We start from the raw sequence: 24,958 nt of genomic DNA on the forward strand, positions 1-24,958 counted from the left end.
ATTCTCAAGGTGTCGATTCCTACTCCTCGCTTACAAACCTAGGAGTTCCGGCAAGTCCTGCAAAACTTCTTAAACACATTATACAAACATGATAAAGAATGATGCCGATTTATGATCCACAATTACCAACTTGGGATCTCCGGCAAGTCAGGTTCTTATTCTTTGAAGAATATATCCACCCAAGCCTGACCTTTCTTGGGTGTAACAACAACTTCTTGATCTTTACTTTTAACGGACTTGTGAATCCCTTTTTTGGCAGCATAAAATTCTTTAACACCTTTAGCCGTACCATTGACCATTTTGCCAAAAATGTGTTTCACATTTTCGTTGAAAGTCTTTTCAACATCAAATTTCTTCTTGTCAGAATAAAATTGATTTGAAATTTCTACCTTTCCCACTTTCTTCAAAAAAATTTCAGCACGCAACGGTGGAAAATTTTCATCGTTCACAGTTGGAACAGATTCTTCAACCTTTCTACCAACACGCGGCTCCTCTGATTTGTGGAATCAGATTCATCACCAGAACTGTTACCTGAACCTTTCACAACCCATTTTTGATTTTTTACATTTTCTTTTCTTTTTAAAGCACTCTTTAAACATTCTCCTTTTTCAAAAGTTGAATTTTCAAAGCCAGTAAACTTTCGGGTTGAAAGTTCAGTTTTCTCAACGACTTTCTCTTTCAGTTTACCAGAGACTCCCTGTTTTGGTTTGAATGTCTTCGGACAATTCCTAGCAACATGACCAACAGTTTTACACTGAAAACAGGTTCTCTTTTCAATCTTCTCCTGAACAACATTCTTCTTCAACTCTTCTTGCTTCTTGGCAAGGAATTCCTGATTTGTCTGCTTTCTTAATGATTGTTCTTTCTCAGCCTCTGTAGTTTTCCCTGAAACAAACACAATTTTTGGTTTATAAACTTTTTCATTTTTATAGTTTTTTGGTTGATTAAATCCTAATCCTTTCTTTTTGAAATTACGATTATGGTTTGGTTTCTTTTGGAAACTATAACCACAATTGTAACCCTTTTTCTTGTTAATTCTTTGTTGATCTCTTGAAGTGTATTGTTTAGGTTTTCCGATAAGATTTAAATCTTTTATTTCAAAGATATTAATTTCGGTTATTTTGAAAACCTTTTGAATCATTTCAAATCTGACACTTCTTATTGGAAAAGCTTCATCAGAATATAAGTTGTCAGAACCTTTCAAAGTATATGCCACTTTGAATGACTCATCATTCAAATTAGATTTTGATAGCAAAAACTCTTTATCATAAACCCGTTTTTCCTTTTTGAATGTTGACTTTGACATATCGGACTCAAACTTTGACTTGGATTTGGACTCCAGTTTTGACTCCTCTATGTCATCTTTATCTAACACCTGATCGACCACACTTTTTATCAACTTTGACTCATGATCAGTGTCAGAAGACGTGTATGTGACATCAATATTTTTCGGCAAGTTATCCGATGGCCCAGACTCCCATTGTAAGTTTATTGTCTTTTCGATTCTTTCTGAATTTGGATTTCGAGGTGAATATCCATTTTCGACCGGGGGCGGACATCTATTGTAGACCACACTTGGTTTCTTACCAGAAGTCTTCACTTTATCTTCGTCTTTTATTACGGATTTCTTTTCTTCGGATGTCTTTACTTCTTCAAACGTCTTCAATTCCTCCATGATCGGATAGATCCTGTCAACAACAAAAGTAGAACATGAATAACTTTCTAATAACTATTTAACTTTCTCAGTTTCTATCTTTTGTGTTGCTAACTTCAACTCCAGATCAACACATTTCTTTATATGAAAATTGGCATCATCAAGCTGTCTCAGGTACGCTCTCTTCAGTGTATTCATTGCCATAACTTGTTCGTCGTTTGAATCAGTATACTTGTTGATTTCTCTGTTCATTGTATCATAGGATTCTTTCAATCTGTTTATATTGTGCAGCAACTCATTGTTCTGCTTGATTAAAGAATCACAATTCATGCACTTTTCAGGAACTTTGACAGGTTCTGCATCAATTTTGACTTCAAATTCAGGAACCTCTTTGACTGTTCTGTTTGATCGTAAAAATTCAGCTCTTCTCTTTTTTTCAGCTTCAGCTTCAGCTTTTAACCTCTCTTCCTCTTCTTCCTCTTCTTCGAGCTTTCTTCGTCTTGCTTCAGCAGCTTCCATTACTTTTCTGCACTTTTCGGCACATTTCAAATCATAGGCATTTGCAATGAAAGCGTTAACATTTGAAGTATTTTTGGACATCTCTTTGGCCATAAGTTCTTGATCTGGGCAAAAATTGTCTCAACAGAAACCTTCAGCCAAGTTTTCATCATCTTGTTCTGCCAAACACACTTTGCTGTTTGTTGGAAGATATTTATCCCAGGTAAAATTATCATATTTGCCCTGATTAACTAGACATGCTCTTTTTGAACCTTCAATCACATCTCTCCCGTGTGCAGTTTGTGCCTGATGCGGTGCTGGAGGTGTGACTTGATGATAAATCGCCTTATTGTGATAATCGTTGTTTCCAAAAGGATTCTGGGCTCCACTAGCTTCACGATTTTTGCATTCCCTCTTGAAATGCCCCTTTTCCCTACAACGAAAACATGTAACTTTAGATTTATCAAAGCCTAAAGTTGAAACATTTGCATCACGGAAATCATCTCTTCCCGTAATTTGTTTAAACTTCTCAGCTCGTCGCAGCACACTAGCCATGCACCATTTAATGTCCATTAATTTCATTTCCTCGGCATCAATTTGATCGTAATCCTCTTTCGTGAGCATTGGATTACCGATCTTTCCGGCCACAAAACTACTATAGGATTCCAACACCATTCCCAACAAAGACATTTGATTTTTAGCAACTTCTTCAGAATAATCTTGATCACTTTCAAGATTTAATACAATATTGCATTGAAGTTTTCTTCCGTTCTTTGTTGTAGAAATGTTTGGATCGAATGATGAAAATCTTGTGCTGCTTGATCCTTGGGATGATTTCTTTTCAGAAGAATCTTTCACACTAAAAGCAGTTTCAGTTTTTGGAGAATGATTTGTCATTCCAGTAACACCACTCTTGTAGTACAAGCCGATGTCCTGTTCTCCATCATAGTTCTTCATCCTGGCGATCTTTCTTTGCTCCATCTCTTGAGCTTCCAGGTGTTTGATGAAATCTCCTAGTGTCATATTTTTATAATCTTTTCTGTTGGATCTCAGCATCATCAGAAATGTTCCCCATGTTTCATGTGGTAGCGCATCTGCAAGTTTTTCAATCAATTCATCAGTATCTTTCTTAATACCAAGTTTTGTCATATTTCTCACCAAGTTACAATATCTATCAATTATTTGCTTGGTGTTTTCAGATTTTAATCCCCGAAACAGATCAAACTCTTTCTTCATGAGAGACATTTTGTTTTTGAGCATATCATCACTTCCAACAAATTTTGCTTCCAATTCTGTCCAGATTGAATAAGCAGTTCCATCATGTTGAAGCAGTATCAAGATATCTTCTTTTATTGCTTGCTGAAGCAGACTCACCATCAATTTCTCACCCCGATATTTCTTTTTATCTTCTGTACTCATTTCTCGAATTGTTAATTGCACACCATTTGTTGTGGGTCTAACATATGGTTCCTCAGTACGTTCCCACGCATCCAAATGATAAGCTTCAACCCAGTTTCCAAACCGTTCAGACCACGCATTATAATCGTCAATATCCATGAGTTTAGGCCGTTTCTGAGACGTTCCGGTTTCATTTTCAAATAAAGCATTCTGTGTGATTGTGATCGGACTAGCAAAGGCGTTATAGAATTCGTTGTCCATTGTTCAAAGTTCACAAGTTCACAAATTTCCAAGCTTAGGTAAAATTGACCTTTCGAGCGAAACCCTTTGTAACTATGAGCGAAACCACTGAAGTGTTCAGAAAAGCGAAACCTTCAAGTGTCACTATGAGCGGAACATCAAGATTGTCACAAAAGCGAAACCTCAAATGTCACTAAAAGCGGAACCCTGAGTTGTCACACGAGTGAAACCACAAGTGCCTTATGAGCGAAACCTCTAAGGTGTCACTTGAAGCGAAACCACAAAAGCGAAACTACTTGATCCTTGGAGCGAAACTACCTGATGACGTCACTTTTTGAACGAGTCTGAAAAAGCGAAACCCCAAAAATCCTATGTTCTAGATCGATTTTAGCTTTGAAACTTTTAAGGGTTTATTAATGCATGATTCCGAGTGCTGTGTGTGAAATTGAGCTGGTTTTACCGTGAAAAATTTTGAAATTTTGAAGAAAGTGTAGAAAATCTAAATAAATGCAGCTGAAATGGCAAGAACTCTTCCTCCTGAGCTCTGATACCACTTGTAGGATCGTATTCGGCCCTGTTTGAGTCAATCAGAAGAATTCCTATCCAAAACAAGAGGCGGAAACTAATGTTTTGTTGCGATTTCAGCCGGATTCACTATAAACTGTTGTTGTATTGATCACGAATGCAATTACAAGCTCTAACAACACTTCGGCAGCACTTCGTGGCTTACCGGAAGACAACACCTACAACCATTTATGTGGTTTCGCTCATACAGACTATTTATAGGAGATCAGGTTTCGCTCTTACATACATGTCCTATAAGCGAAACCCCTGAGTTACCATATGAGTGAAACCTGTCTTGACACATGAGCGAAACCTCATGACTGACACATAAGCGAAACCTAGACCAATGACACATAAGCGAAACCTATCAAACACATGTTTCTAGGATTTCGTGCCCTGTTCTATCTCATACATTACTAGACTCCATATAAGACGTAGTCGATAGACGTAGTGCACCAACACCCCCAAAGCTCACTTGAAGAACTACAAACACTCATCATCTTCTCTAACATACCATCCCCTGTTTATCTTTATCAAGAATGTGACACCCCAGGAAAACCGGTAAACGATACAACTTACCTAGCTTCCTTAGTAACCGCATACTAAATTTCGGGACGAAATTTCTTTCAAGTTGGGGATAATGTGACAACTCGAGTTTCCAAGATTCCTTATTCGCATTTATTGCACGTTGACTGCTTAGTTGTTTGATTGTTGCCTTGTAAATGTTCACTGAATTATAATTCGAGATGATTGTTTGATATGCTATGTGTTTTATATAAAGTGTTTGGTTCATGAAGTTGTAAAATGTTTAAGACTTGAACAACCCGACGAAACACAAGTGTGTTTCGCCAATAACAACCACGACGAAACGGGCGTTTCGCCATTAGACCATCTCGATGAAACAGGATTTGTTTCGTCACCATCATCCCGACGAAACGCAAGTGTTTCGCCGGCCCAGTTTTTCTTGGAAGCCCAAACACTATATTGAGCTTTATAGTGGGATCGGCCCACTTGTTTAGAAATTGGTATTATATGTTGATGGTACGTAATCTCCCTACATCACACACAATTCATAATATAACAAACCCTACCCCCTTCCCTGACTTGCGACGGCAGACACCTTCCTCTCTTTGTTGAAGCTTTTTGCGGATCAGAAGATCTCCTTTTCGTGCACCCTCTATTTTTGTGGAATTGATTGAATTGTTGTGCACAAGTAATTAAGCATACCGAGCAAACCAAGGTGAGTTCACACTCTTACCAAGGCATGGGATTCCCGGGGTTGGGAATGGGATTGAATGAATACTTGTATTTACATAGTTACGGGAATTACGTACCACTGACCTCGTAGGGGAAGGTCACTTATAGATACTGCTAGACTAGTAAAAACCTGGGGAAACCCCCCACTACTCTTCGCACACATGCCTGGAATGGCCGTGATACCGATACTAAACTTCGCACACATGCCTGGAGGGCCACGATACAAATAAAACTAGTCTACAATACATAGGAAATTCCCACTAATCTTCGCAAACATGCCTGGAGGGCCGCGATGTAATTGTAAACGATACATGGGTTACTAAACAAACAAACAGTTTACGAAATGAACATTATTACTAAACAACCCACAGTGAACTCGCTTAACTAGTTGTTGACTCTCTGTTACATGCCTTGCAGGTCGTTAGGTATACATGGAGCTTGCACTGGGAGGCGCGGTCGTTGTGGACAAGGATCGTGGATGTTTTGTTAAACACTTATGGCAGTTGAAAAACTTAATAATTATGTTGGATTTTCATACTATGCTTCCGCTACTTAAACTATGTTATTTGAACACCTTTCATATTGTTGGTTGATATACATTTACGTTTACTATTTACTTATATGTTCAATATGATTGGTGGCTTGATCCTGGTCAGTCACGCCTCCAAGCGGTGGTACTCCGCGTGTGGATTTTGGGGGTGTGACAGATTGGTATCAGAGCCATTGGTTATAGAGAACTTGGTTTTAATAAGGGGGAAAAACGTTTTTATTAAAACCAGACTATAACCTGTACAGTGCTCAACGATCCACAACGACGCTTCGCTCCACGTGCAAGACTCGACACCATAGGTACTACTATTCATGTTTACATTGCCTACTTGCTAGATTACATAGAACTTTGCTTATGGCATGCTTAGAATAACGTAATACTTATTGCTTGAGAACACTTGCGTGCTTACTCTCTTCTGTCATCGCATTTTATTTCGCGAACCTCTCTCACTTATGTTACATTTGCTATGAAGATCATGGCTGGACGCATTAACTTGACACAAGCCCAGTTGATGGCTCTCATTAACGAACAAGTTGCTGTGGCACTGGCAGCCGCACAAGCAGGAGGTATACCCTACAGTCGTAACTCACACTAAGATCTTTGATCCTACACTTCTAGACCAACTCTTGTTTTTAACCTTGTCCTGTTCTTATATACACAACAGGTCAACACGCTCAGCCACCTGTTTGCACTTTCAAGAATTTCATGGACTGTCGTCCTAGCACATTCAGTGGCACGGAGGGAGCAGTTGGACTCCTCCATTGGTTTGAAAAGCTCGAGTCGGTGTTTGAGATGTCTGAATGCCCTAAGGCTCGCAGGGTGAAGTACGCCACTGGTACCCTAGAAGGAATTGCGCTGACCTGATGGAATGCGCAAGTTCAGATATTAGGGCTGGCAGCTGCTAACGCCACCCCTTGGAACGATTTCAAAGAACTGATTAAATGGGAATACTGCATACGTGATGACATCCACAAGCTAGAAGTGGAGTTCTTTCATTTGAAAATGACTGGATCGGAAATTGAGGCATATACTAAACGGTCAAACGAGCTGGCTGTCCTGTGTCCAACTATGGTGGACCCCCCCTATCAAGCGTATAGAGTTGTATCTCAAAGGGCTAGCACCAGAAATCCAAAGCCACGTGACATCGGCCAACCTTAATAACATCCAGGATATTCAGCGTCTTGCTCATCGCCTCACAGATCAGGCAGTGGAACAGAACAGGTTGCCTAAACGTATCAGTGCTACCGGTACTACTACTTCCGCTACTCCCAGTGATAACAAGTGGAAATGGGATGGGGATTCCAGTAAAGGTTCAGCTACAGCTCAGTCTCAAGTTCAGCAGCGCAAGACTGATAACTACCAGAGCCCTGGTCAGCAATCTTCGGGTAATCAAAGACAGGGTGGATATCGAGGAAATCTCCCACGGTGCAACACTTGCAACAAGCACAACAACGGCCAGTGTAATAAGGGTTTGTGTCAGCGGTGCCTCAAGATGGGTCATGAGGCTAAAGATTGCAGAAGCTCACGACCTGCAAACCAGAATCAGCAACAATAACCACCTGCTCCACGAAACCAGCAGCAGCAACAGCAGCGAGGCAACAGGGGATGCTATCAATGTGGCGCTGAAGGCCACTTCAAACGTGACTGCCCCTAGTTAAACCAGAACCAGAACAATAACAACAACAATAATCAGGGCAATGGAAACAACGGCGCTAGGGGTCGTGCATTTGTGCTGGGTCAGGGTGACGCAAGGAACGATCCTATTGTGGTTATGGGTAAGTTTCTTCTCGATGACTTTTATGTTACTGTACTATTTGATTCGGGTGCGGATACCAGTTATATGTCTCTGAAAGTTAGTAAAATGCTCATGCGCACACCCACACTTCTGAACACTAAACATGTCGTAGAGTTAGCTAACGGTAAAAGCCTAGAGGCCACGCACATAGTTCAGGGTTGTAATCTTATCCTCGCTGGTCAGACTTTCTCTATCGATCTCATTCCCATAGCTCTGGGTAGTTTCGACATCGTCATTGGAATGGATTGGTTGTCCCAACAGCAAGCAGAGATCTTATGCAAGGAGAAGATAGTTCATATTCCCCGTTCTGGTAAAGAACCTCTCGAAGTTCAAGGTGACAAAAGTGGTGTCGTGGTGGGCATCATTTCCTTCCTGAAGGCCTAGAAGTGTTTGCGAAAGGGTCACACTGCCATCTTGGCACTCGTTACGGGCGCGTCAACGAAAGAGAAGAGATTAGAGGATATTCCAGTTGTACGCGATTTTCCTCATGTGTTTCCTGAAGATTTATCTGGGCTACCGCCTCATCGCCAGGTCGAATTCCAGATTGAACTAGCTCCTGGAGCAGCACCAATAGCTCGTGCACCATATCGATTAGCTCCAACTGAACTAGAAGAACTGTCCAAACAATTACAAGAACTCTTGGATAAGGGTTTTATTCGTCCTAGCTCTTCGCCTTGGGGAGCTCCAGTATTATTCGTGAAAAAGAAGGACGGCACCTTCAGGATGTGTATTGACTATCGCGAGCTCAACAAGGTGACGGTGAAGAATCGCTATCCTCTTCCACGCATTGATGACTTGTACGACCAGCTGCAAGGGTCGAGCTACTACTCAAAGATTGGTCTGAGGTTAGGCTACCATCAACTGAGAGTCCGGGATGGGGACGTCTCCAAAACAGCATTCAGAACTCGCTACGGCCACTATGAGTTTCTTGTCATGCCATTTGGGTTAACAAACGCACCGGCAGTCTTCATGGATCTTACGAACAGGGTGTGCAAGCCTTATCTAGACAAGTTCGTCATCGTTTTCATCGACGACATTCTGATCTACTCTAAGAGTCAGGAAGAACACGAACAGCATTTACGACTTATCTTGGAACTTATTCGAACGGAACAACTGTACGCCAAGTTTTCAAAATGCGATTTCTGGCTTCGTGAAGTCCACTTTCTAGGCCACGTGGTAAACAAGGATGGGATTCATGTTGATCCATCCAAGGTAGACTCGATTAGGAACTGGCCTGCACCACGTACACCAACGGAAATACGCCAATTCTTGGGTTTGGCGGGTTATTACAGGAGGTTCATTAAGGACTTCTCAAAGATTGCACAGCCACTTACACTACTGACACAGAAGGTTGTTACTTATCGTTGGGGTAATACACAGGAAACAGCTTTTCAGCACTTAAAGGATAGACTATGCAGCGCACCTATACTTTCATTGCCAGAGGGCACAGACGATTTTGTGGTCTACTGCGACGCATCAATTCAGGGTCTTGGTTGTGTATTGATGCAACGAGATAAAGTCATTGCCTACGCATCGCGCCAACTTAAAGTTCACGAACGGAACTACACTACGCATGATTTAGAACTGGGAGCTGTTGTTTTCGCGCTTAAGATATGGCGACATTACCTGTGCGGTACCAAGTGCACCATCTACACCGATCACAGGAGTCTCGAGCATATCTTCAAGCAGAAGGAATTGAACATGCGTCAACGTCGATGGGTTGAGCTACTAAATGATTACAAATGCGCCATCAAATATCATCCAGGCAAAGCCAATGTTGTGGCTGACGCTCTCAGTCGGAAGGATATTACGCCTAGGCGTGTACGTCAGGGCTGAAACCTTACGCGGTTCAAGGCAGTGATTGGAACAAAAGGAAGACGGCCCTACTATGTAACGGGCATATTTGGGTCCCATTATATGGCGGTTTACGAGAACTTGTGATGGATGAAGCACACAAGTCTCGCTACTCGGTACATCCAGGTTCGGATAAAATGTACCACGATATCAGAACAACGTATTGGTGGCTTAGCATGAAAGCTCACATCGCAACATACGTCGGCAAGTGTTTGACCTGCGCGAGGGTCAAGACGGAATATCAGAAACCATCAGGCCTACTTCAGCAACCAAGGATACCACAATGGAAATGGGAGGAAATTTCCATGGATTTCGTTACTGGCCTGCCTAGATCTCAACGTGGGAATGATACCATTTGGGTGATCGTGGATCGACTCACAAAGTCTGCTCACTTCTTGGCTATCAAAGAAACAGACAAATTCTCTACTTTAGCAGACGTTTACTTGAAGGAAATTGTGTCGAGACATGGGGTGCCAACCTCTATTATTTCGGATCGTGATGCACGATTCACTTCAGAACTGTGGCAAGCGATGCACAAATCTTTTGGCTCTCGTTTAGACATGAGCACAGCTTATCACCCTCAGACGGATGGGCAGTCGGAGCGCACTATCCAGACTCTAGAAGACATGCTTCGGGCATGTGTTATCGATTTCGGCAACAGCTCGGAAAAACATCTTCCGTTAGTGGAGTTTTCGTACAACAACAGTTACCACACCAGCATTCAAGCCGCTCCATTCGAGGCATTGTACGGGCGTAAATGTCGATCACCTCTCTGTTGGGCAGAGGTGGGCGATAGTCAGATCACAGGTCCAGAACTTGTAGTTGATGCTACTGAGTGGATTGCACAGATACGACAACGAATGGCGGCAGCTCGTGACTGTCAGAAAAGCTACGCTGATAAGCGCAGGAAACCGCTCGAGTTCCAGGTTGGGGATCGAGTGCTACTCAAAGTCTCGTCGTGGAAGGGTGTAGTTCATTTTGGCAAACGAGGCAAACTCAATCCGCGGTATGTCAGACCATTCGAAATCATAGAAAGAATAGGCAAAGTGGCCTATAAACTGAACTTACCAGCAGAACTCGGTGCAGTTCGCAACGTTTTCCATGTGTCGAATCTGAAGAAGTGTCTGTCAGATGAGACCCTCATAGTTCCTTTAAAGGAGCTCACTATCAACGAACAGTTGCATTTCGTCGAAGAACCAGTTGAAATCACAGACCGGGATGTTAAGGTCCTCAAAAACACCAGAATACCTCTTGTTCGAGTTCGATAGAACTCCCGTCGTGGCCCAGAGTATACCTGGGAACGAGAAGACCAAATGGAGCTCAAATATCCCCAGTTATTCTAGAACAATGCAACGACTACTGAGGCTGAAGCTACCACAGAATTTCGGGACGAAATTCCAAATCAACGGGGGGATGATGTGACACCCCAGGAAAACCGGTAAACGACACAACTTACCTAGCTTCCTCAGTAACCGCATACTAAATTTCGGGACGAAATTTCTTTCAAGTTGGGGATAATGTGACAACTCGAGTTTCCAAGATTCCTTATTCGCATTTATTGCACATTGACTGCTTAGTTATTTGATTGTTGCCTTATAACTGTACACTGAATTATAATTCGAGATGATTGTTTGATATGCTATGTGTTTTATATAAAGTGTTTGGTTCATGAAGTTGTAAACTGTTTAAGACTTAAACAACCCGACGAAACACAAGTGTGTTTCGCCAATAACAACCACGACGAAACAGGCGTTTTGCCATTAGACCATCTCGACGAAACAGGAATTGTTTCGTCACCATCATCCCGACGAAACGCAAGTGTTTCGCCGGCCCAGTTTTTCTTGGAAGCCCAAACACTATATTGAGCTTTATAGTGGGATCGGCCCACTTGTTTAGAAATTGGTATTATATGTTGATGGTACGTAATCTCCCTACATCACACACAATTCATAATATAACAAACCCTACCCCCTTCCCTGACTTGCGACGGCAGACACCTTCCTCTCTTTGTCGAAGCTTTTTGCGGATCAGAAGATCTCCTTTTCGTGCACCCTCTATTTTTGTGGAATTGATTGAATTGTTGTGCACAAGTAATTAAGCATACCGAGCAAACCAAGGTGAGTTCACACTCTTACCAAGGCATGGGATTCCCGGGGTTGGGAATGGGATTGAATGAATAATTGTATTTACATAGTTACGGGAATTACGTACCACGGACCTCGTAGGGGAAAGTCACTTATAGATACTGCTAGACTAGTAAAAACCTGGGGAAACCCCCCACTACTCTTCGCACACATGCCTGGAATAGCCGCGATACCGATACTAAACTTTGCACACATGCCTGGAGGGCCGCGATACAAATAAAACTAGTCTACAATACATGGGAAATTCCCACTAATCTTCGCAAACATGCCTGGAGGGCCGCGATGTAATTGTAAACAATACATGGGTTACTAAACAAACAAACAGTTTAGAAATGAACATTATTACTAAACAACCCACTGTGAACTCGCTCAACTAGTTGTTGACTCTCTGTTACATGCCTTGCAGGTCGTTAGGTATACATGGAGCTTGCACTGGGAGGTGCGGTCGTTGTGGACAAGGATCGTGGATGTTTTGTTAAACACTTATGGCAGTTGAAAAACTTAATAATTATGTTGGATTTTCATACTATGCTTCCGCTACTTAAACTATGTTATTTGAACACCTTTCATATTGTTGGTTGATATACATTTACGTTTACTATTTACTTATATGTTCAATATGATTGGTGGCTTGATCCTGGTCAGTCACGCCTCCAAGCGGTGGTACTCCGCGTGTGGATTTTGGGGGTGTGACAAAGAACTTTCAAATACCCACACAAAATCAATCACAGACAAGATACATAGGGGTTATTCCTTGAAAACCGTATTGAAACCTGAAGCCTTATCACTCAAAAACACTGCTCTCCTCTTTTCCCTCATCTCGATGGCTAACAGCAGTCACATCTGGAACCGGCTTTGATGCCGGTGGTCTTCTCCGACGAACAACCACCCGACACCCCCCTTTTTTTGGTTAAACAGTCGGCCACCACCATTTGGTGGTGGCGTACGGCGGCACGACAGCGAGAGAGAAAGAGGAGGGAGGAACAGAGAGATAGAAAGGGGCGACGAGACGGAGAAAGGGAGTGCGACGGAGGTGGTAGTGCAGCAGGTTGCTGGCGGCGGTGGGGTGCTGTGGCGGCAGTAAGGCGACGATTCGCCGGTGACGATGTTGCAGCAGGGCTCCGGTGATCGTTTCTTGTTCTGTTTTGGGTAAACATATCGATGTATGCAGAACTAATGTTCTTTCATTTAATTTTATTCTCATTTTGGTGTGGGTTATGTGCCTCGAGTAGGTTCGTGGATGGTCGGAGAGGAACAAGACCACCGCACGGCGGCTGCCAGCGGTGGTGGTACATGTGACAGTGGTGGTGCTCGACGTGGAGGGTCACGGGTCACGACAGTGACAGATTCAGTTACGGTTGATTCGAGTCTTGTTACCTTGCGGGTTTTATCTTGGTTCGGTCAACAGAAGTCAAGACTAGTCAACAGGATATGTTTCAGGTTTGAATCAAGGTGGTCGACGGGTCAACTCAGCTTCTGTTCGGGTCAACCCGGTCAAACCGAGTCAACTCGGTCAACACCCAAGTCAACTCAGGTCAATAGTATCAACGCCCGGTCAACTCGAAGAACCGGTAACAAATTTAGATATAGATTTTTAGATTTATACGCGAACCGAGCTCGACCCGACTAACGGTTTTACATTTAGTGATTTGGTTTCATATTTGGCGTTTTGATATATTTCACGTAAATTTCATATATAATATGTGTTGAATTGTTGAATTTTGACAAAATAACGACACTTTAGTTGTCGGGACCGTCCAAAAACAGAGGAAACTCTGCCCGTTTTTCGAGAAAATCCGTAATTCCGTTTTGTTATAAAACAAACTATCGGATTTAAAGTAACCTTTTATAAAAAAAAACGAATACAACTATATAATTACTTGCGACAACGCTTTACAACTTACAATAAACGACGATTCGGAAAATTATTTACAACGATAAATATAGTTATCTTAAACTTCAAAATTCGAAAATTCTTTTACAAGATTAATATAACTATTTGTATTGTTTCAAACGCCGATAATACGACTTCTTTTATAAAAATAAATATACCTTATGTGTTTATTTCAAATACCAAACAACACAAATTCGTTTTATAAACGAATATAGTTTATACATATGTTTCCAATATCAAGCAACAAGATTTCGTTTTATAAAATAAATATAGTTTTATATATTTATTTCAAATGTCGAACAACACGAATTCGTTTTATAAAAATAAATATAGTTTGTATATTTATTTCAAGTATCGAACAATACGGATTCTTTTATTAAAATAAATATAGTTTTATATTTATTTCAAACATCAAACGACTCGTGTTCGTTTATAAAAATAAATATAGCTATATATTTATTTTAAACATCAAATAACTCGATGATTCTTCCGTAGAAGTGAAGATAACTTTTTATATTTATTTTAGACGCCTAATCGGCATATACCTATGTTTTGTTAAGTTATCATACAAGGCGCGATACACAATACGAGTTGTTATGGTTTGTTTTCATATAAATATTATTTATATATCGATGTACGACATCTCAAGACGACTAACGCGCTTTTATCAATATATTTATGTATTTGAAATTTCTCGAAAACTAAGTCTTTCAAAGACTTATTAATTGTTACCGACATTAAACGAAACTTAACCAGTATAACTTCTTCGCTTCTTTCAAGTTAACAACTTACCGTCGAATCGTTCGGTTAACGATTCGGTAGAGCTCGATGACGCGTAGTTTTAGTTACTGCGTTTACTTAGAAACTTATAAGATATTCCATGTTAGGAATATTGTAGAATGCACGCTAGCAAGTCAAGTCTTGGGAACGACATCACGAAGTCGTAATTAGCTAGCTTTGCACAAGACAATTCAGGTGAGTTGATAACCCCACCTTTTTACGGTTTTACATTTTTATAAATGTTTTCGGGGTGGAAAGACATGCACGTTTTTCAGAAACACATAAAGTTTTCGACTAACAAAGACTGTATATTTTAGACAAAGCACGTATTGCAAGAACATACAAAGTTTTTGAACGAACGAACGAAAACTCATATTTCTAAATCATATTACGAATGGATTTCGAGGAACTCAAATGGTTTACGAATGGATCATACCAAATATACCGGTTTTTACAAAACAAAAGCGTATTATCGAAATGTGAATGATTTTAATGACTAGGGATGGGATCGTCTAGTTATAATAATGGGACTGGGTTGGTCTGCGTTTAAGAAACGGGACTCCCAGTGGGTACATGTTACAAAATGATTACATACAATTACAATTGGTATGGTTAGCTAAGGAAGGGTACACCTAGATCATGTGAGTGGTGGGTACAACACTTAAGGCCATTAATCCTGATTGTAGGACCGAGGGACATGAGTGATAGATCTATTTGGGTGTAGCGAGCCCACACCCATGCGGACCAGGGTGGCCCATGTGGTGACTATGTCTTCATCCTGGAGACAAATTTGCTAGGTTTGAGTTTTCCTGCATCACTTCACACATACCATTGGCCTTGCAAACCATTGGTGATCTGTTTTCCTTGTTGCTTTCATATCGGGGTTTTACAAATTACATACCATGTTTTATACAAATTCAAAGCATATGATTATGCGGGCATGAAGTCAAATTCAGGGTGGGCATTGACGGTTATACAAACTTTACAAATACAAGAGTTTACAAATACATGGTTTTACGAACATAATGCGTTACAAATACAAAGTTTCCATATAACTTGACAAGAAAATGATTTCTAAATTCGTTTTCTCAATAATATTTCACAAACCGGTTATTTAAAAGATTTATTTCAAATCTTTTACAAACAAATTATGAACTCGCTCAACTTTATGTTGACTTTTGCGCATGTTTCTTTCTCAGGTTGCATTTCAAAGTTAAGGCACGACTAGAATAGGAGAACCATGAAGAGTCGAGTACTTAGTGGGCGTTCAATTTCTAGAAGTCTTAGCTTATTTTGCTTCCGCTGTGCAATGAAGATACCAGTCCAGTCACGCCAGCTCTGATAATTTCGGGGTGTGACAATGAGGTAGTGAGTAATAATGTAAAGAGGTTTGGGCTTAATGGGCTCTTAATAGGGCGACTAACATATATACAACTAGGGCTGTTCAAATTGCTCGACGCTTGAGACTCGTTCGATGTTCGATCGAAATTTTCTCGTTCGATTCTGCTTGATTGAAAAAGGCGACCAGTTCAAGTCGGTTCGGTTTGAAATGAACCGAGCATGAGCAAAGGTCCGCTCAGTTCGGTTCGAATCGGTTGGCTCGAATTATATTTTAATATATATATATGTATATATATTAATAAAATAACTAGAGGCGTATGTTTAATAATCCAGAGTAATTGAGTCAAATTGTCAAAATACCGAAATGGCAAAATGTGAAGCTGATCGATTCTCAAGTGTCAACCCTCTGTTCAATTCAGAAGTACATAATCCTAATTAAAACCTCGCATCAATCATCATTATTCAAATTCTTCGTCGCTAAGATACCAACTCTCTAAGGTTTTGCTTCAATCGGTTCATTCAATTTCAAACTTCTCATAGATCAAAGGTCAGCTTCAATCAATCGACGATTCATCTTTCCGCTCAGATGATTTCGGAAGAACCATTTGAGTATTTTTTCTATTCCTTGTTATTTGAGTTAAATGCTTGGTTGGTCCCTGTGGTTTACAAAAATTTCATACTTGGTCTTAGTGGTTTACTAATTACACGCGTGGACGAAATCTTAGGGACGAAAACTGCACTTTACTCTGAAAACCAACAACCCTATTGCCACTTTTCTATTTGTTATGTGACGCTCGATACTCGTTCGACGTTCATTCGAAAAATACTCTAATCAAAAGTCGACGTTCATTCGACTTTGGCTCGGTTGAAAAAACGCTCAGTTCTGTTCGATTCGGTTTATAAACGAACCGAGCACGAGCAAAGGTCCGATCGGATCGGTTCAGTTCGACTCAACATCCCTACGTACAACAATCTTCCTTCCGCTATCCACCCGTCTTTATCGCAGAGACGGTTAGTCAATAGTCAAACAAACACCTGCAATCTCCAGTGGATACATGACAAAGAAATCAATCATTTTCACGTTGATCATCTAAACAAAAGTTTTGTCCGCCTAGGGTTTTGGCCGAATGTATGAGAAATAAGAATCAGAAATGGCTCGAGAGAAGTCGAATCTTGTACGGCCGCGATTCCTGATCTTCTTCCTAATTGGTTCACTTCTTATCTTCATTGTCTTCTCCTCCTTCTTTCACCAGGTACTCTACTCACTCGCAATTCAAGGGTTTTTTTTTTTTTTTGTAATGACGTTTTTAAATTTTCCGTACACTGTTTTGAATATAATATGTAACATCTTGTTTGTTTGAGAAATTTGTCTCTAATTGAACTCAAATAATTAATCTTTGGTTGGATAATGATGACTTTTACCTGTGCCCGGTGATCATTATTATTATTGTATATATATAACTAACCTAAAGAATAATTTGGGATCATTGCCTTTGGTTGGGTTTGGGTATGATGATATTTAAAAACCCTGTCCATATCACGATCAATTTAAAACTCTCCCCATCATTTTTGTATATGATTGATAGCCTCAAGAATACTCTTAGGATTTTTGTTAAAAATGGCCTTTGATTAGGTGTAATTCTTTAGAAGATTATTATTGCCGCGGTGCTATTGACTTTTAAATTAGTTTATTTGAAATTGATGGAGATTGGAAAGAAAATTTAATGAGTTTTAGGTTCTTAAGTTTGCAGTCTAGACTTTAGAGTTAGTTAAACATAATGTATTGTAGTATGTACTCCCCTGTGGAATCTTATATTCATTCTCAAGGCACTACGTTTTAATCTTTTAGGAGGAAGAGGCAGTGGAAGAGGTATACGACGTTACACATAGAGTATACCTGGATGTGGATGTTGATAAGCAACATATAGGTATCCTTTATCTTATGCATCTAACAATATTATACATTTCTTTTTATAGAAATATATATATATTTTTTTTTTATAAAAACTACTCATAAATTTCATGCTGCAGGAAGAATTGTTATCGGATTGTATGGTGATGTTGTGCCAAAAACTGTTGGTAAGCTTTGACTTCTTTTCTATCTTGTCTTTGACCATATTTCTTGGTTGTTATTTGGCGGTTTAAGTATCCAGATGCTCTGAATTTCACAAAATTAGTAAATTTTCTATCAACTAATTTGTTTTATCATCTTTGCAGAAAATTTCCGAGCTCTATGCACAGGTGATTATGGTGTCCATCTTTAATTTTATATTAGAGCTTCCATCTTTGCAGAAAAACCACAAAGATGCATATAATTTAATTTACGATAACCAACCTATAAAAAAGATTTAAGGTGGCCAAAGTGCTGACATGTCGGTTGAGCTGGCTTCTTGGTAACATGTTGACCTGAAAATTGGTTGTGTTGGTATTTAGGGGAATTGGGAAAATGTGCTAGTGGTAAACCGCTACACTATAAAGGAACACCATTCCATCGGATCATTGTCGGCTTCATGATTCAAGGAGGAGATATTGTCTACCGTGACGGGCGTGGAAATGAATCCATATACGGTGGCACATTTCGTGATGAGAATTTTAAAATCAAACAGTCACATGCAGGTTTTTAATTCTTTGATTGTGTATATTATTTTATCCTTTTAATTAATTCTCTGATTGTGCATTTTGTTTATTCTTTATTTGTGTATTTTATCAGGTATGGTGGCTATGGTGAATACGGGACCAGATTCCAATGGCTCACAATTCTTTATCTCCACAGTTAAGGCCTATTGGTAAGTTTTAAGCTTGATGACTGTCGAAACTGGTTTATTGGGGTATTAGATAGTCGGTTGTTGGGTTGGGCTGCCCTTACTAGGTTTTTTGTTCTTTTTTCCGTCTATTTATATTTATAAATTATAAATGTATCAAATATGATTACAAAAACTATATCAGTTAAGATAATATATGTTCCAAGTACACTGATATTATGCGTCTTTTGACCGTTGACCCATATAATTTTTTTTAACACCGTTACTTTTGAGACTAGAAATATTTTTTCCAGTTTTCCCTTATGAGACTAGAAAGTGCTATATATATATGATGAAGGGCAAAATGGTCTATGGACTTTTTTTTTGTTGGTGTACATTGAACCTATTTTTAAAGATAATACATGAAATATGAATAATTCATTTTTTATTTTGGAATTACGTCTTATTGCCCGAAAATGGGTCCAGATACTTAACCTTTAAGGTATTTTGGACTGATACCAGGTTGGATGGGGAACATGTTGTGTTTGGTGAAGTGATTGAAGGGATGGATAATGTGTGGGCGATAGAAGGAATGGCGGGCACTTACAGTGGCAAACCTCGTAAAAAGGTGATCATTACTGATTCCGGTGAAATCCCAAGAAGCGAATGGAATGTCGTCGACACCACTAGTGAATCATGACAGTTGGTTGCACAAAAAAAGTAGCTAGAGTTTTGGGTTTTACTTTTTAGATAGCTTGATCAGTATCATCTCTTTTTGACCTCTGTTACTGATACATCTCCATTTGAAGTAAATAAGGGTTGAATAATAATTATATTTTAGGTTGCTCTCTCCATGAGGGATGATTTCCAGTTTTGTAGTTTGGTAATCACAGTTGGTTGCACAAAAAAAGTTGTTACTTTCCTAGTATCGGTTAAGGCTGTTCTTTGGGTTTGAACCAGCCCAGGACCGAAACCGAAAATACTGGAAAATGGAAACAGAGGAACGGACCATTTATGTTTGGGTCAGTCTCAGGTTTGTTGGTCGGGTCTACTGCAACAAGTCACTAGTCATTAAAACGTAAGTTGTGCCCGAAGCCATCCGGTTTAGGGCAGAGGCCCGGAGCATCACATAAAAAGTCCCGTTGTAATGGGTGGCAGGCATAATTTTAGTGTTTACATACAACACTGATAAATCAAATGGGGCTGCATCAAATCGAGTTGAATTTATTTGGTATGGCTTGTTAAGTTTCCAACAATCACTTCAAGTATTCAAACAAAATCCATCCAACTTTAAACATTGGACATAACTAATTAAATATAACCCTGATAAATCAAAACACAAGAAGTCTTCTACAACAATCAAACGATGAATCAAGTTTAACTAACTTAGACATAATTATTGAAAGTTTAACTAACTAAATAATGTCTTATAATGTCCAAAGTTTAGCTAACTTAAAAAAAATAAGGTTTCAAGTTTTCAATATGTTTAGATAAAAGGTTTCTTATTTATTATTTTTTAATATAATCAAAAGAACACGAACAAACGTAACCGAACATGCTACCGAACGTTCACGAACGCAATCGAACGAACGAGACATGTGTTCGTGTTCGTTCGCTAAGCTAAGCTAACCGAACGGAATTTTTTGTTCGTGTTCGTTCGTTAAACTAATCGAACGAACATAAACGAACTTCCTGCTGAACGTTCTGTTCGTTTACGGCCCTACACAGGGCCGTCTCCGACAATGAAAAAAAATTTGGCCCTGTGCGAGATAAAAATTTGGGCCCTATTCGCAAAACCGTTGATTCGATGTTCCAAAAATTCCTACACCGCTGATATCGTGGTTAACAATGCCCAGTGCCCTCTAATGGGTTTGATTTGAAATATGTTTGTTTATTAACCTGGGCTATTAAATTGTTATACTAAGGCAGACCCACTTCAATTGGGTTTATTCATTTCTTGTGCTAACACCCATACACTAGTTCATTTAAACACAGGCCCATTTAAACTTAATAAACAGGCCCTGTAACACTTAAACACGGGACTAATAGTTTTGGGGTTCTTGCACTGGAAATCGTTTCAGGAAGGAGTAATATGATATATCGGCCAACTGAAGAATCTATTTGTCTTGTTGATTGGGTAAAAGCGCTTTGACTGAAAGTACAGTTTTAAATAATCCTACCCACAAATCCCAGTTAACTCACAATCTTATTATCATTATATTTCTTCCATTCTTAAGGTTGTTTCTCTAAAACAAAAAGGGAAGTTTGATGGACTTGGTGGATCCAAGACTGGATTCTGATTTCAACAAAAGAAGAGTTTGATGGACTTGGTGGATCCAAGACTAGTTCATTAACACAGGCCCATTTAAACTTAATAAACAGGCCTTGTAACATTTAAACACAAGCCTAATAATTTTTTTATAAAAACATACATAATTTTTTTTAAATATATATATATATATATATAAAAGAAATTTTTGGGCCCTATATTGGTTTGGGCCCTGTGCACAGGCTCATTCTGCACTTGGTCATAGACGGCCCTGACCCTACACATTAGCGTACAAGTCAGCAAAAACTAACTGGGTTAGACCTCGTTAAAAATGTTCGATGTGGGTAAAATGTTTTTTTGGAATTATTGGAAAAAAACTTTCCAAATTAAGATTATTATCAACTATGGGATGGTTCAAAAGAAAACCACTGTGAAAACTCAAAACTAACTAAAAAAAGCCTAAAAAATATACCAATTTTTTTTTTCAATTTTTTAATAAAAATCACAGGTTTTTTATATAAAAAAAATTCAAATTGTAGTACACGTGTTTTTTTTTTTTTTTTGAAATTTTTTTTATATATTAAAGATGGTGAAAATTGGTATGCAAAAAAAAAATTGGTATGTTTTTTTGGGCTTTTTAATTAGTTTTCGAGTTTTCATAATAACTAATGGTTTTCATTTGAACTTTCCTCTTATCAACTAATAGGTGAAACTTAAGATTATTAAAGTGTAATATTTAAAAAAAAGTTATTACATAACGTTACATAAAATCTCATAAATGTTTTCTGTACCTTAAAATATTTAAAAGATAATATCTATATATCTAATAAAGCAAACCATTGGGGGACACATGTCACCCAATGGTGCAAGCCAACTAAGCAGACATGTCAGCATCTATGTGGCACACCTCATAGTTGAGGAATGAAGGAGTGTTTCTCATTTACGCTCCTCACAATCTCTCTCCTCTCAAAACCCTAAATCAAACTCTCTCTCATTTTTCTTCTCTGAACGAAACGGCAAACACAGGAACTATAATCGATCCAATAATTTTGTTCAAGACTCATCGGATTTGAAGTCAGATCATCTACGGTACTATCTAATTATAGTATTTCATGATCGATTATATGTTTTAATATGGCTAATTTTGCAGGAAATCACATCGGCGGCGATCAAATCGGTGATTTAGTGAAGAGGTATAACCAATCTTTTTAGGTAACTTTCTTCGTCGACGGTCATGGTTGTAAAAGTCGCTAGGCGCTCTCTAGTCGTTCGACCAGGGAGTTGAGAGTACTCGGTCTATGCGGAGAGTACTCGGGGAGTACTCGGACATGTAAAATTAGAAAGAAATTAGTTTTTGGAAATTAAATATATGTCAAATAATATAAATTTACTAATATCTATAACAAAATACGTGAAAATGATATTCATTTTTTAATATGGTAGGCATAATAATTATGTTTTATTATTTTCTAAGTCAAACTCGGCCCGAGTTGACCTACTAGATACAATTTTGGCCGAGGTTGACCGCGTTTGACCGATTCCAAGTAATTAGGCGGAGTAAAAGAAAGTCGACTCGGCAGCCTACCTTGTAGCGACTACTCGGGGAGTACTCGGCCTTGGAAAACTTGTTTTACAACCATGTCGACGGTATTCATGCTTCATTCCGATATCCCCATCAGTTACATAAGATTTAGTTTTCTTTGATTCGATTTTCGGATTCAATGGTTTTGTTAGATTGTTCGTTTGTGAGTAGTTGATGTTACTGATTGTCATAGCCGATTAGGGTTTGAATTCATTTGTACGGTTTCTTTTTTATGGTCTCTAATAGTCGATTTTGATGTTTGGGTTTTTTTGTGTTTTAGGGTTTTAAATTCGTTGTTCATGTATTGTTATTTGTTGATGTTACTGTTGTTGGTAGTCGACTATGTCACACCCCCAAATAACCACCTAGGGCATGTCCCTATTGGAGGTGCAACGATCCAACAAAGAGCCACCAATCATATCAAACGCAAGTTATAATGTAATAAAATACCCAATTGAAAGAATTGTATCGTTTGAAAAGTTTAACCAAAACCCAAGTATTGAGCGGAAGCATAAAAGTATAAATGTTTAAATGTGTCGAAACCCAATCAATATAAATGTTTATCATGACCATAACCACTCCAGCAACATCAGACAGCAAGTTCCCAAGTTCCTTTAGTAATTACCTACAAGCATGAAAACAAGTGTGTCAGACTACGCTGGTGAGTTCAAGGTTTGTGTTTGTTTACCAAGTTGTGTTACCGATCGAGTGAGTAAAACAGTTTGCAAAATGATGTGTTGTTTGTTGTTATGTTGTTTGACGTTTTGATGTTGTTATTACTCGAGTACCGAATGGCCATATGATATGTGATTGCCAACCCCAATGCCTCTATCAAAGCATTGGTCATGTTTTAAGGTAATTAGTTCACGCCCGTTCCCCTTGAACGTCGTGAGGGTGCCAAACCTAATAGCGCTATCAACTAATAACCCCCGTTGCCCTACTAGCAACGTGCCGGTAGATGTAGTGGTCTTACAATGATAGAAAAACTGAGTACAATAACCAACATCCCGTTACCCATGCATTCCTTATCGGAACGTTACCCGTTAACCCTTCACTGGGATCCATGCTTGAGAAAAGAGCAATGAACTCACCTTTGATTTGCTCGGTAAATTACGTGTTCCAAGTTAATCAACCAAACCCTAAGGTGATTACCAATGCCAGTCAGTTTCTTATACACTTAGGTCACATATTTCTTGCATACATTAAACAAGTATCAAGCATACATTACACATATCACATTCTAACAAATCGTAACAGTTAGTAACTCCACATACAGTTTACCGACATTAAGCACCTAGCATGCCAGTTATTCACAATGCACGGCCAAAGAAACATAAGACTCAACTTAATTCATATACCCATAGTTTATTCACAACCACATCAAGTCCAACCCTCAAACATGTTTGGCCCAAAACTTGAACAATTTCGTTGCACCCGTTGTGTGGGCCGATATCATCACTTTACAAGACTACTTTGTGTTTGCTATACTATACATATTAATGGCATCGAATATAGTTGTTTTGTATGGTCAAAAGGTGAATGGGTCAAACAGAATAGTCACTCTTAATGGTTAGAACTTAGAACTAGGTTGTTTTACTCCTATGATGATGCTACACAAAACTTGATAAAACAAAAGTAAAGAAGACGATTTCAGCATTTGCAACTCACAACAATCAATTGTATATAGAACTGTCCAGCCAAGTGAACTTCTGGGTCAATCATGCGACTTGTTTCTTTAAGGCCCGTCGAAGACATGTGTGAGCCCAACAGTTCAGGCCCAAAGGTGTGTTTGGCTAAAACTAACATGCAAACCTCATGCACTTCAATTACTTTAATGCCATGTTTATTTATACAGCCAAGAATGATTTGTTTCATTTAAATTAATCCCAGCCGCCACCCCCCATTGGACCTTTGTTTGGTCCATTTATTGCATGACAACACATCCCCTATATAACTTTTACTAAATCAAATACTCTTATCTAATACATTGACCACCGATAACACTTAATGCAGACCATGGTTCGGCCCAATCAAAAGCAAACAGTTGTTTATAAAAATAAATATATACATATCCATCATCATGTTGTCATGTGTTTATAATCAGTTGTTTATAAAACTAAATACTATATTCGGTGCAATATTTGACTATCTCCAAATACCTACACCCACATGGCCGCCCCATTGGACTTTTGATCGGCCCAACAATTTCGTGCCATCTCAACCTATGGTTGAACATGGGCGGCAACATTAATTTTTATACTAAAACAACAGTGGGCGGCAGAACATGAATCTTCTATTGATTGAACATGGGTGGCAAACAGTATATAATAAACATCAGTCATTTACTATAATTTGATTTGATCAATTAAATTATTTACAAACATCACATGAAAACTC

At 39.1% G+C, this 24,958-nt stretch overlaps 1 protein-coding gene across 1 annotated transcript; it reads left to right on the plus strand.

Moving 5' to 3' along the window:
* The first annotated feature begins 16,926 nt into the window (after positions 1 to 16,926).
* On the plus strand, positions 16,927 to 19,564 carry LOC110922524 (peptidyl-prolyl cis-trans isomerase CYP21-1). The gene is made up of 7 exons (XM_022166814.2): positions 16,927 to 17,222; positions 17,819 to 17,897; positions 18,001 to 18,048; positions 18,187 to 18,210; positions 18,403 to 18,585; positions 18,680 to 18,755; positions 19,233 to 19,564. Exons 1-7 carry the CDS (start codon positions 17,121 to 17,123, stop codon positions 19,408 to 19,410), a joined length of 690 nt encoding a protein of 229 aa, XP_022022506.1. The 5' UTR covers positions 16,927 to 17,120; the 3' UTR covers positions 19,411 to 19,564.
* Positions 19,565 to 24,958: the final 5,394 nt, after the last annotated feature.

This window comes from Helianthus annuus, chromosome 17, assembly GCF_002127325.2.
Source record: "Helianthus annuus cultivar XRQ/B chromosome 17, HanXRQr2.0-SUNRISE, whole genome shotgun sequence".
Lineage (NCBI taxonomy): Eukaryota > Viridiplantae > Streptophyta > Magnoliopsida > Asterales > Asteraceae > Helianthus > Helianthus annuus.

Excerpts from the sequence above, each read along its gene's own strand:
- LOC110922524 (XM_022166814.2), top strand. The coding sequence starts at position 17,121 with ATGGCTCGAGAGAAGTCGAATCTTGTACGGCCGCGATTCCTGATCTTC. Across the intron at positions 17,223-17,818 it reads TCTCCTCCTTCTTTCACCAG|GAGGAAGAGGCAGTGGAAGA; the intron begins GTACTCTACTCA and ends TTAATCTTTTAG. Across the intron at positions 18,756-19,232 it reads TCCACAGTTAAGGCCTATTG|GTTGGATGGGGAACATGTTG; the intron begins GTAAGTTTTAAG and ends GACTGATACCAG.